At 38.4% G+C, this 13,465-nt stretch overlaps 3 protein-coding genes across 8 annotated transcripts in view; 1 reads left to right on the top strand and 2 right to left on the bottom strand.

The window, feature by feature from the left end:
• Positions 1 to 13,465, bottom strand: part of LOC102207765 (katanin p60 subunit A-like 2) — a 384,693-nt gene that overhangs the window by 223,217 nt on the left and 148,011 nt on the right. The window lies entirely within an intron of this gene.
• Positions 1,464 to 4,082, bottom strand: LOC102205041 (N-acetyllactosaminide beta-1,3-N-acetylglucosaminyltransferase 2). 2 transcript variants are annotated; one of them, XM_005729215.1, is made up of 3 exons: positions 4,015 to 4,082; positions 3,721 to 3,741; positions 1,464 to 3,489 (listed from the first exon to the last, which is right to left on the bottom strand). In XM_005729215.1, exon 3 carries the CDS (start codon positions 3,458 to 3,460, stop codon positions 2,117 to 2,119), a length of 1,344 nt encoding a protein of 447 aa, XP_005729272.1. In that variant the 5' UTR covers positions 3,461 to 3,489; positions 3,721 to 3,741; positions 4,015 to 4,082; the 3' UTR covers positions 1,464 to 2,116. The 2 variants fall into 2 exon arrangements, with proteins under 2 accessions (XP_005729272.1, XP_005729273.1); XM_005729216.1 differs by lacking the exon at positions 3,721 to 3,741 and having other exon boundaries at positions 4,015 to 4,071.
• Positions 4,162 to 13,465, top strand: part of smad2 (SMAD family member 2) — a 16,550-nt gene continuing 7,246 nt past the window's right edge. For 2 of the 5 annotated variants that reach the window (XM_005729220.2, XM_005729217.2), the window contains exons 1-3: positions 4,764 to 4,930; positions 8,121 to 8,585; positions 13,071 to 13,160. In XM_005729220.2, the coding sequence (XP_005729277.1) occupies positions 8,335 to 8,585; positions 13,071 to 13,160 (341 nt within the window). In that variant the 5' untranslated portion in view covers positions 4,764 to 4,930; positions 8,121 to 8,334. Of the gene's footprint in view, positions 4,220 to 4,763; positions 4,931 to 8,120; positions 8,586 to 13,070; positions 13,161 to 13,465 lie in introns of those variants that run through there. The other 3 variants (XM_005729219.2, XM_005729218.2, XM_005729221.2) reach the window with 3 other exon arrangements.

Here is a 13,465-nt window from a genome sequence, read left to right as displayed (position 1 = left end):
TTTTCCATGAAAGCTGCATTAATAAACGTCTTCAGCATACATCTGTAAATTCAAAAGCAACCTTGATATTGACCTTCTAAGAATTAATCACACAGTTTTTGATTTTACTGAGCTGATGAGGGTTCTTTTCTTCATGTACAGATGTTCTTCCTGACAAAGAAGGTTACAGGACTACTTGAAATATACTGTCATCAATGTACACAAATAATCAAGGATGTATTGTCTGTAACGTTGTGCCTTTTTTTTCCTATGTGCGATCAATTTCCACTTAAAACACTAGTACTAAAAATAATACTAATATATAAATATAGAAGTATTCTCCACTGTGGTCAAAGAACACACAAAAATAAAAAACAAGGAAAAAAACATCTGTCATTTCAGAATTATATTAACGATTATGGATTCACTGGAATGTCACCTCTTTGCATTCAGGCAAGGCAATTTTTTAACAAAATGACTTAAAACACACAGTTTAGCTTTTATGATATTTATTCATTATCAGATAAAAAATACTAAAGCACACAGAATCATAAATTATCAGCATTGTTGAGATGCAACAATGTTCAAGTGTCTGTTCTCTTGACTTATCCCTTCTGTCATTCTTCTTTCTCAAAAAAAGGACTTATAAACTTATAAAAGAGGTCTTTTGACCTCTTTTATAACTAAAAGAGGTCAAAATTCAGCAGGAACCTTCTGGTCACTACCACAGAGCTTCACTGGGTGGGGCTGTTACTCAGGTTTACTAACATTAAATCATCACTCCTGTGTTTTCAGGAACTTGCCTTCATTTGCATCACTGCAACACTAGATGCCTGTCTAAACTATCATGAGCTAATATTGTCAGATCTAATCTGAGTATCATCTCAACAAAAGCACACATATAAACACATGTAAATGTATATGTGTACACATAAACACAATTAGGGTGTTTGTTTTTATACAATGTTTTAAAAAATATATATTTTGTGTTTAGTATTCATCATCTTAACAATCTTTCTTGTCTTTTCTTTGGATGGACTCCTCCAAATGCATTACTCTGAAGCCACTGTCTGCCTATTAGTACTAAGATCAATAACTGAGACCAGACAAGAATGGGCTACTAATATAATCAAGAAGAAAGAAGAGACGAGCGCGCCAAACACTAGAGTTATCCATAAACATTTCAGACTGCAAGTGCGGAAATATTTACTTAAATGTGATCTCTGCTGTTTGTGCCATGCTGCTGATTTATAATGTGTCTATTAATGCACTTAAACTCTTACTGAGTATTTTATCTTTCAAGAAATGCTAAAGTTCATCTTTTTTTATTCACAACCAAACTCCAGTGTTACAACATCTATATACCCATGAACATTGTCCATGTTTAAGGCAACTTATAGCGTTTTGAATAACAACTGCATAATTTTACTTTATCAGTGATTTTCAGATTTTCATGACTTGAAAGACGTTGTTTTATGCTTTATGATTTAATACAAGAAGTTGGAAGTAGTTAGCATCATAGATTGACACTAAAAAAAACATTTTTCTGGCAGCAGAGAACATAAAAAAAAGACAAAGTTTTTTTCAAGGATTACAACCATGTAGATACACACCTTTCAAAGTCAAGCATTGCTTTTTTTGAGGTACAGAAGACATCACATGAAAATTATACATTTAATCAAGCTGTGTTGCAGTTTCGAAGTGAAAGTTAAACATCAGAACATTTTAAGAGAAACTGCTGACTTAAAGGGAAGAAAATAGTGCCAAGAAATTTAAGAAAGGGGAAAAAAAAAAAACTATGTTCACCAGCCATTGTATAAATACATCTAAATCATTTACAATGGTAAAATATTTTCTATAGTTAAGAAAATAAAACCTTTAAGTTAAAGAAGAGTAAATAAATACAAATGGTGAATAAGGGGCCAGAATGTATGCCCTTAATCTGTGATGCCTTATTAACAAACCCTCTTTGAGGTAGATTGGTCTTCTATTCAGTTTTTAACTCCACACAGGAAATGTCCATTATGTGACCTTACGTAATGTGACAAAGCCTGATTGATATGAAGATGAAGCCAGTGAGTGTGGTTGTAGCAGTCATCCTGTACTCACTGAGTCCTATTTGGTTGGCAAATGAGCCTTAGCATTGACCAGGCAGGTTCCGGAGCTTTTTCCACAAAGTAACCATCTCCTTGGGACTCCGTTTGTGAACAAGCAGAACAGATCTGTATGCACAAGGATTTTCCCTTTCTCCTGCTGGGAGGTCAAATGTTAAAAAACCCGGGTGATGGGTTGGAGAAAGTCCGAGTCTGTGCAGGCACATTCCAAGATACACATCATCAATAGGGAAAAGGTGGACCCTCTCAGACACCTCTTTCAAACGTAGTGCAAGTGATCCAGAATACACCACCCCTCCTCCACCAGCATAGGGTGGATACACTCCTTTGTAGAAATTTTCTGGTATGTAGTATTTTGTGGACGGTTCACGGTTTGGCATTGCATTAGTAATCACGTCCCCGATGAACATATCCATCTCAGTTTTCCTTTTTAAAAGTAGCTGTAGTTTGTGTTCCTCCTCGTTCTTGTGCAGATAATCCAGAAGGGCATTTGTTCTGACAAAGACGTCATCGTCTCCTTTGAAAACAAAGATGGCAGTGGGACAGTACTGCTCGAACCATCGCCAGAACAGCAAGTCCTTTAGGGTCAAATTATAAAAAGTATCTCTGAAGTCCCACAGTAGAATATCGCCATACTTCAGGTTCTCTAGCTCCAGGAGATTTTTTAGGTCTGGGTGTGGACCTGTACCTGAGTCCTGCCTTCCAAGAAGAAAGACTGTGCGCACCAATCCACCTTTTTTATTTGATTCCCCTTCCACCAGACCACTGCGTCCCCATGTTTCACGGATTGCCTGCCTATTTTCAAAGTTTCCCACTTGAGATTTGATAGCCATGAGGAGCATGGGAGAGTCCAGATCAAAGCTACTGTTGTCTTTCCTACACATACCAGGTTGGTTGATAAGAAGGGGGTACTCCCTGTAGTACATTGACCTGATAAATGCCCTAATCTGTTCTGGCAGCTTGTTTATATCTTGCATGTGAGGGACTGAACACTTGTATGATGTGTTGTCAGAAATACATTCATTGTTAATCTCTGATAAAAACTTAGCTTTGGGCTTCCTCTGTATGTGAGTTGTGTTTCCTATCAGTAGTGGATTGTGTTCACGGTCCCAAGCATGCTGAAGCTGGTTCCACAGAGCACTGTCCTCCAAACGAAGGTTCCAGAAAGGCCCGAGTGGATGGGAGGCCATAGTTGAAGAATTAGCAGAAATCCCTGGAGCAATATAGTGGATAGTTATTTTTGGCGGAGCGTAGGAGATGGTGATGAATATGGAGATGCCAATATAAATTAAAAGATGGCCAGTCATCATACAAGGCAGCAGACACAAGCACAGCAGTCTCCCATTGCGTTTGCAGCATTTTCCCATTGCCTGTGGTATACAAAGCAGACACACACCTGCACACAGAAAAACATGAGGCTTTCTTTTAAAGATAATAATGCAAAGCAGAGAAAGAAAAATGGCACTGCCTTCACTGTACAGATTTATACAACAGAACGAGTCTCATAAGAGGTTTTATAGCAAACACTGCCATCAACTCAAGGGAGGTTTTTGTCTCCTTAGTGATGGTCCAGGGAGGTTTATTATCTGTTCTTCTCTACACATTCACAACATCATCTAATACCTACCTGTCGACAGGTACTCAGCCCCTGTAGGAACAATGTGGAAAATGTATTATGAAACAACAAGGATTATTTGCCTCTTTCATCAGTTACTGCTTCCATATTGTATTTGACTTGAAAAGAATGGCCTATTGATTCTACATCTATCTAATTCCAAGGATGGATGAATAGACTAAACTTGCCTGCATCTTTTAGTCTACAAAATACACTTGTTAGAACTGCTACATGTGTTTCCTACAATTCTGTCAAACTCTTACAGGTTTAGGCAAGGGACGAAAGAGGAAACACAGAAGTACTTACAAGCGAGGGAACTTTCGTTGGTTATGGCGAGTGGGAAAAAAGGCACAGTCACCTGTGGTGTCTACTTCTTGTTTTAGTTTTAGCATCCGGCCTCGTCATGAGCTGGTTATTAAGCCGCAGCTGTGTAGCACAGTTTGTATTGTAGTGCATCATTTGGTCCTTCAGCGTATGGGACTTTCAACCGCAGCTGAGCAACGTGTCCCAGGTGAGTCCCATGCGCATCGAGCATGCGCTCCTTTGGCTCTTTGACGCTTAAGCATAACGAGGGGGGAAAAAAGAACAAAGGGATCCACATGATTTGTTGTACTGTCTCCTGCCAACACATTGATTTTATTTACATGCGTTGCAGGTGTAGAGGCTATTTGCATGATGTAGCCAGATTGTCTGGACCCACCCAACCGCAAATTATAAATGATTAGTGGTTTAAGGTTTCACTTAACTACACAGAATATATATATATATATATATATATATATTCTGTGTGTCAGTATGTTTGTGTGCGTGTAGATACAGAGATACAGTTAGTGTACAAGTGTATTATGCAATTTTATAAAGATAATCAAGGTAACACTGACATACCTCCATGCATAACACCCTGTGACGGACACTGCCTCAGACCAATAGAGCACGCGTCTGGCAACAGGTTACGGGCTAAACAGTCGAGGGCTTTGGGGCTAAATCCCCGGATGTGACCAATAGAACCAGTTGGGGGGCGGGGCATTGTGAAGTCTTCTTACGTTTGTTTTGCGTGAAGCAATACATGTTTGGTTGAGCTTTGAATGAGGAGCCATCATCCCGGCGGCTAGGAGGTGGAAAATACATTTCAAAGTATCTCCGGATGAATTCAAAATGAGCAAGCAGGCTTTTTTCACAGGTACTCCAGTGACTGTTAAGCTTCACTTTATCTCGGTGCTGGGTAAGCGTGTTTTTTTTTTTTAAATAATGAAAGAGAATTGATTTGTAAGCGACAAAACATGCCACAGACCTGTTTGTCTGTGACAAAGTAGCAAGGTTGCTAGCAGATTTTTTCGCACTCTTGTTTTTTTTGGGTTTTTTTTGAGAGAGAGAGGGGGGCGAGGTGAAGAGGATGAGGGGGAACTATCAGTCATTCCGAGACAAAAGAAACCCTAATATCTTCACCAATATGTGGCTGAGGGCAAATGACAGCCAGCAATGAGACCAACTCGCCTTTTGTGGCTCGTTGAAGTCTACATCCCCTTGCCATTAAGTAGCGTTAGCTTATTCTTCGAATCGCGTGTGTTATGCAGGCGATCTCGGAGAAGAAGTAACCCAAACAGATCGTTGCAGACATATTATTGTTGCTTATTCCCTTCGTAAGATCCCGATAGTATGCCAGGATTTCGAGTTGACACGAATCAACGAATGGCCGAGGAGCAAATAACAAACGGCCTAATCGGCACGTTTTGTTCTCCTGACTCCTTAACTTGCATTGAGACTTTGTGTTCACTTTGAAGGCTCTCACACTCGCCAGCGGCTTGTCCCTGAGATTTTGTTATTTCGAAAAACCATTGCTTCTCTTCAGCATATTAACCACAACGCTTAAGTGATCCTTCATGTGGACCAAATAATTGCTTTTCATTGAACTCAATCGGTTTATTGAAAAAGCCATTAAGCTTTCATCCAGTAGCTGTTATTTTGCGTACTGCAGCTAGAAATATTGCTTGGCGTGCTTTGCTGTTTGGACAGTATCAAACAAACACAGAATTAAGCTTGTAGTTAATTATTTTAAGGAAAGGTCTCTCTCTGGAAGCTGCTCTTACTGTAGGAGTCCAAGGGTTAAGCATTAAGTGAAAATAATTCTTAGAAGGAGCTTGGACTTTCAGAGTAACACACTAAGGATATTTATCCTTTCCACCTGGCAGCTAACTTGAGAAATCTGCATCTGCCAGTAGTTCTGTCTGGATTTATTAGAGTCCATTGATCTGTAGTGCAGCTGTCTAATCCAAAAGCAATGGAGTATACGTCTTGGCAAGACTGAGTCCGCAAAGAAGATGCATTTTCAAATTTCCTTTAGTAATTCAATTACAGTTGTCTCTGGAGGTCCTGTTTGAATTGCACAGTCTGAGCATGTGTGCTTCCGTCAATAGGCTAGAAAATGGCTCTCTGCAATAAAAAAAAGACAGGTCTAATACAGGAGGAGGTTACACTTGCGAGTCAAAGCTCACATCAGTGTCCTGAACTTGGTGTTTAGTGTGTGTTCCACATTTCATGAGCTGTTTTCTGCTTAGTTGCTAGTCCAATTGAGGGTGAGGTTGAGGTTTAGAATTGCTCCACTCAGTTGTAGTGAAGGGGAATATCAGATTGAAAGTCTAAAGAAAAGCATCCTGGAAGCTTAAGAGTTTATCAGGAGTAGGTGGGCCAGCAGGTTTCATCTGAAATTCCCTCTAGGAACCTGCTACTGACCAGGATTAAACAGTCCTCAGTTTCCTTATGATAGGGTAATAACAGGTTTTGGTTACAGAAATGCTATAGATTGCTACCTAAGATGGGTGTTCTTCCCTGTTAAGTAAAAACAATACTTTAGCATAATTATATATACCCTTTAGTTGTTTCCAAAGCCGACTATATACTGGGGAACAGGATCAAGTGCACCATCCACTATTTGGAATAACAGATTTATATGGGTTAGGATCCTTCAAAAGTTTAGTATTGATTTGTCTAGAGCTGCATTTGTATGAACAACATGCATGTGATGCTGAATAACTACATTAGGGACCAAAAAATTTGGTGTAAATAGTGAAATGCAAGGGGGCTGTACTAACAAGCAAATCCAGTATACCAGGATGAATTGTGATATTTGGGTTCACTCACTCTAACATCGGCAGTCGGGCTAAGTGGTCACACAACGGTTCCTATCAACTCGATAAGTCAAGCTAGGCTTTTCAAGTCTAGCTATGAGCACATTCACACAGTGGTGTTGGCCACATATGGCACAAACATGCATACATTTACTGGTAGCGGGGTGGCCTATTCTACTTTACAATAGAAAACTACAATAATAGAAAATATGAAGTGGTCAAAGACACATGTCAAGCTAAAAGTAGCACATTTACTGCAACCAAAGCAGCATTGTATGTGTCTGGTGGGCATTGTATGTAAATGATATAAATAAGAAGTATATTAATGTGTGGTTAGGAAGACTGGAGCAGCACATAAAAACTCTATTTAAAGCCCAGTAGAAAACCAGCAAGTAGGCTTTGTATATGTAAGTTAGTAGACTTCTCAGCACCACAACTCTGTCATAGAAGCACAGGTTGAGCATTAGCTTGGTAAGATGGATGCAACCCTGGTGGTTTTAGACTGTGTGAGAGCAAGTAACGAACAAAAATATAAACAGAATTTAAATTGGCAGGTAAGTAGAACTGCAAATTTTATACAAGGTCAAAGCTTTATACCAGCCTTGGCGTTCTTTTAGTGTTATATAACTATTTTAAAGGCTAAACAACAACATATAAAATTGCTTAAAAACTGCTAGTAACCACAGGGTATGTCTAATTAGTTGTTGCCAGAAAATGACAAAAGTGAAAGTTATATTAAGTTAATAAGTAGGCAGTGGGTTTCAAAACTTGGGTTGAACCTAAAGTTCCTCCACTAAGCCCCCAATACTGCTTTGTAATATAGGACTGTCATAAATATGTATAAGTGTTGCTCTGTTGCCTGTACTTGAAACATGTTTCTGTAAATAGTGTATTGGTGGCATTTTTTTTAGGCTATGTCAGTTAAGTACTCAGATTTTCAAATCAAATGCTGTTCATCATTTCTATATATCTTTAAATAGCCAGTGAAATGACCTGTGAGTGTTGTAGTCCTAAAAATATGTCTCTGTTTAAAGTGTTTGCAAAAGTTAGGTGTTAATGGCTTTAATAAAAAAAAAACAATATATGAGAGGTGAGAGACGGTTGTTAATACGGATGCATCAAATTTTTGTGCTTCGTGTGCAGTGGGAGAGGTGATAGTGGAAAGCTGTGATGCAAATGATTAAAAAGAAAAACAACTTTAAGTTTAAAAGAAATACATTCAATTGTTCATCTCACTTAATATTTTCGTGCACAAATGTTAATGTGTGTTTTCTCTCTGTTTTCTAGGTTTCTTTGGATTTATTCCCCTTCAATCCCTATATTTAGTTTGACTTCTGAAGACCAATGCCTTAGTTCTGATCAAACATTACTCGTAAAAGACATACATACGCTGGGTATATTAACAGTGAGTTCAGACCAGTCAACTATATCACTCCCCCAAACCCTTCTTTCCCAACTCAAGACAGATTAAGAGGGGCATCAGAACATTCAACAAGCTACCATGTCCTCCATCCTTCCCTTCACCCCACCTGTTGTGAAGCGGCTCTTGGGATGGAAGAAGACTCCAGCGGGGAGCGGAGGAGCAGGAATCGGAGGGGTTGGGGAGCAGAATGGAGGTGGACAGGAGGAGAAGTGGTGTGAAAAAGCAGTTAAAAGCTTGGTAAAGAAGCTTAAGAAGACGGGACAATTGGACGAGCTAGAGAAAGCGATCAGTACACAGAACAGCAACACAAAGTGTGTCACCATACCCAGGTAAGATAGGGACCCAGAGATCCTGTATTTCTATGTTGTTGTTTTTTTTGTCTCTGAACTGTAGACGCTCATTCACAACAGCTTTGTGCATTAATACATTTATATAAAGCAAATTTTTTCATTTCCACTGAATGGTTAAAAATGAAGACTACAACAGTGAACAATGCAGTTGCTTTTTTCAGCACTGTCACACTTCCACACAAAAACAAATCTGCTGGCAGCATGGAATGGTGTGCCACAATACCGCAAATTAGTGAGTGCAGTGAGGTATATCAACACACATGAAAGTAAGAAAAAGAGTGACAGGCACCCACACATTTGCAGAAAGAAGTCTCCATTATGCAACAGTGGGTCCACTTCCCCAATACTTTGTGCCATAGGTTAGCAAGGCAGCAGAAGTGAAACCAGGTTGGAGGAAACAGATGTCCTGCATGCATTGCCAACCAAAACCATCTTGTGCTTGCTTTCATTAGAACTCACTAACCTATATGCAGAACTCGGGGGTGCATTCACACCGTCTGCAGAGTTTGCTCTATATTGATTTTTCTCTGATAATCTTTGATTGCATCAGCCTTGTGGTCTTCTGCACCTTAAGAATATGAACTGCCTGAGCTGATTTCAGTGTTTCCTTTGAGAACATTATACCGATAACTGATCATTCGGATGAATTTGATCGAAAACAGTGAAAAGATTAACGTGCCTGTTCTAGAATTTATCTTTAAAATCTATTCAGAAATAGTTTTGTGTCTTGCGCCAGTAGTTTGCACCATCTCGTCTCCTAATTCTATAAAGTTTATTTTCAAATCAAAGATCTAAATGTTATTTAAGTAATAAACGTCTCTGGCTTCAAAGGTAGGAGCATAATGTTGTTTAACTGGTAGCATACTTTTAAGTACTTTCAGATAACAGCAGGCGTTACTAATTAAATAGCTGCTTTTTTTTTTTTTAAATTAGCACTCTGCATTGGCCACTTCACTTCATGAAGCACTTTAAGTCCAGTAAGTTTTGTAGAAATTATGTTATTACAACTCTCAAGCAATAAAGTAAGAGACAACCAAATGTGAATAGCTGTTGAAGCAATGTCCAAAAACTTAAGAATACCTTTGGTATGTAAAGCATTCTGCACCAGTTAACAAACTGTTTGAAATATGATGAACATTATATGATTACAAAAGTTGATGAAATTCTATTAAAAAATGAGTCGTGCAGTTTGTTACAGTGAAGAATATTCTCTTAACAAATTGCAGTTTTTGCAAACAAGTGAAGAAAAAACAAAAGAAAATGCATCTATTTATTCTTTTCATTCTGAAACTGTTTGCCATAATACCTAGTTCAAATAGTCGCTGGCTACCTCTCTTACATATGGCTTCAGTATATTTCTGTTTGTCACATGAGAAGGTGTTGGAAGTCTCCAGATGAGGTGAGACAAAAAAGTCATGGAAACCCAACAAAGTACACGTGATCACCTTTCATTAATTCACTGAGGATCGGATTATTAGAAGCTTCCCTTCTCAAGTGTTTTATGCAATGTAGTCTTTCTCTCTTTTGTCTTAAGCCTCATGTTAATTACAAATTATAATTTGGTATTATTTTAGTACCACACTACGTACTTATGCTGACCATAAATCAGCACACTCAGACTGGCCTGTCACTGAATTGATGGGTGCTATTCTTGATCACTCAACCCATTGCTTTCTATTGGTAGCTTTTGACAGATATGGAGAAGAAAAAGAAATGAAAATTCAGATCTAATTTACATCAGGTGTTCAAAGCAATTGGCATTTCAATAACATTTTTCTAGTCCTACATATGTGCTTTAGACTACAGGCCACATTTAACCATACATCCATGCAAGTGTCTTATTCTGTACACTAAAAGCACTGTATCTACCTCTTATCCATGGCCAATTAACAAAACAAGCTCACCTTTTGACTGTGGGACGAAGCTGGAGTATTGGGGTAGAAACCCATATAGTCACAGAGAATGCTGGTCAGATTTACCGAGAATATAATGGAGTTGAAACTAGCATGTGTCTGGTTTGGCAGACTGGTGCTTTCCTGCTTTCCTTCCATTTTTTTGTAACTTAGTTTGTGAAACAATTGAGGGCTTTGTGAGGTGACCAGAAATGTAAATGCAGCTAATGTGATGGAGTTTGCACTGTATTTCTTTGTTCCTTTTTTTGGCCTTGTAGCACACACAGGTTCACCTTCTGTATTAAGGAATATTAGACGACGTCCTTGGTGGGCAGATAGTTTCTCAGCAGTGCACTCTGGTCAGATTTCTGGCTGAGGTCAGACAGACATAATTACATTGCAGTCTTTAATGCATTTGTGTAGATGTACTCTGAATGGATGAGCGCGTATATATATAGATATAGATAGATATAGATATAGATAGATATAGATATAGATAGATAGATAGATATAAAATCAGTACTTTGCAAAGGTTTTAAGGTACCCATCATTTCTTTATATTTTGCTAAGAAACTGTAGAAATATGTGCAGTGATGTATTCAAACATGTAAAAACCTAAATGTAAATACAGTATAAAAGGCAAAAACAGGGTTTGTACAATTGTAGTAGACTTGATCTAACTTAGGCAAGCTTTCTTTAAGTAGTCTTCAGGAATTGTTCTCTTGAAGGACATTCAAAGTTCTTTGGATGCCAGATGTCTTTTGTTTTGTTCTCTGTCTAGATGATCCCTTACCACTTCAATAATATTGAGGTCCAGGCTCAGGGGAGACCAATCAATGACTGAAACTGACAGTTTTCCATTCGAGTGTGTTTGGGATCATTGCCAGACTGAAAGTTGCAGCCCATCAGATGCTTTCCAGATGGTATTGTGTGGTGGATCAAAATCTAATGATACTTTTCTGTAATCATGATACAATCAGTTCTTACAAGATCCCCAACACCTAGGGCTGAAATGCAGCCCAAGCCGTCATAGAAGCAAGATGCAAAGAAATGAGGGCCAGCACAACATTTTTGCACAGTATTGTATGTGGTTATGTACTGTATTCTAAACAGTGCATCTGAAAGTGGTCTAACTGTTGAGGAAGTTGTCAGAGATTTTAGCACAGATGAGAATGGCTCATCATATGTTGTCATCCATGTCCTGTAAATGAAAAAGACAAGACTTGCATGATGCTAAATGTCTGCTGTTTTCTTCTCATTGAGGAATGTAGGTTAGATTGTAGTTTCTGATATAGAACTGATAAAATCATGATAGTTACCGAAAGACATTTGTTTAGACAGTATGTTTTAAGGGTTGTAACTACACAGCTTGGATTCTTTTAGCTGCATAGTACGTCACATCGCCTCTAATTTCCTTTAAGCTCAAGAAAGTGACGATAAAGTCTAAGATAAAGTTTTTTTTCTTTTGGTCTTTTTGTGGGTGGAGTGAAGGATGTGGAAAAAGGTATCTCGAGTATTGCAAGGTGTTTGTAGGTTTCTTTCTGACTGGAGGTAGGAAACACTGTAGCAGCTCTGCTATTTCTGGAGATAGTTGGTGGTAATGGAAATTTTAAATGACAACAGCCTAATGTTTTGCGCATACTTTGGTTAAACTTGCAAGAAGACGCTTTTAAAATACAGTTCTAGTTTTGTGTCAAATTATCTCCAGTGATCAATAGGTGAAGATCAAGGGTTCCCAGACGGGGGGCTTTTTGACGATGGACTCAAGAGACCTTGTACTTTTGACCTTTTTAAGTAGGAAAGGAAGAAGGCAAAGTGCTATCTGTGATTCTTGTAGTTGTAAAACTATGCAAGTAGGGTGATAAGCTTCGAGATAGAGAACCTTGCACAGACAGGCATGACAATCATTTTGCTCTAATCAGACAACAGGATCTCTCACACAAACTCCTTATGTGCAGATACACATTAGTGTTGTATCTTTTTTTTTTTTCCTTTTCTCACGTCTTGACACACGAAGTGTTTAGTGATTTATTTATTTATTTATTTTTAAATGTCCTCATTCACATATCATTCATGTTTAGATTAATATATTTCTTCACATCACACTTCTCATATGTTTTTGAAAAAAACATGCCCAAATGTGTGGTTTTATTTTATTTTTATTTGTTTGTGTGTTCTTTGCAGTTGTGCATTTTAGCGGCTTATTAGCCACCTAAGTCAAGTAAATGACAATTGGATGCATGCCTGGAATTGTATTATCTTACGGAGCCATTCTGTGTCACCTGATTGCACCACATCACTATTGTCTGATTTGGATTTGTCTTGCAGTCATCTGTCATCTTGTTGGTCTCTTACTGGGAAACTGAAGGTGGAGCTTTTTCCTTCCTTCATGCCATTGAGTTACCAACTGTACATATCTGTGATTTCATCGTACTAATTTGGAATGAAACGCCTCATGTTTACCATCTGTTTGCTTTCATTTTGTATTTTTTTTTTTCTTTTTCCACTTGTGTGCGTGTGTATGTGTATGCATGTCTTTGGTGTGCGTGCCTGTGTGTTTCTGTGTCTGTAGCAATTGCTCAGACCTTTGGGGTCTAGGCTCAGGCCACATGATAGAGCAGTGGGACTCAGCAGGCATGTACGGATATCCTGACCACAGCAGGTGAATATACTCACATGCATGAAAAATACAGTGATCCAACAGATTTATTACATATGTCTTCATTATTGCAAAAGTTGTGCAGAAAAAAGTAATGCCTATTGTTTTTTTAAGATGGGGTCATTTCTGTTGTTTTTGTTTTTTAAACCAGATGTAATCACAACTTGTGCTACAACTTTGCATTTTTGGTTATTTAGTAGAGGTGGGACTCACCATACATCCCGCGATACGATATTATCACAATACTTAACGCACGATACGATATTATCACAATACTTAACGCACGATACGATATTATTGCAATTTTT

The sequence above is a fragment of the Pundamilia nyererei genome, unplaced genomic scaffold (genome assembly GCF_000239375.1).
Source record: "Pundamilia nyererei isolate P.nyererei 1_Seehausen unplaced genomic scaffold, PunNye1.0 scaffold00032, whole genome shotgun sequence".
Classification (NCBI taxonomy): Eukaryota; Metazoa; Chordata; class Actinopteri; order Cichliformes; family Cichlidae; genus Pundamilia; species Pundamilia nyererei.
The sequence above is the reverse complement of the archived record's forward strand: the minus strand, read 5'-3'. Positions and strand labels throughout refer to the sequence as shown.

Bases quoted from the DNA above. Each gene is read 5' to 3' on its own strand.
- LOC102205041 (XM_005729215.1), bottom strand. From the start codon at position 3,460: ATGGGAAAATGCTGCAAACGCAATGGGAGACTGCTGTGCTTGTGTCTG.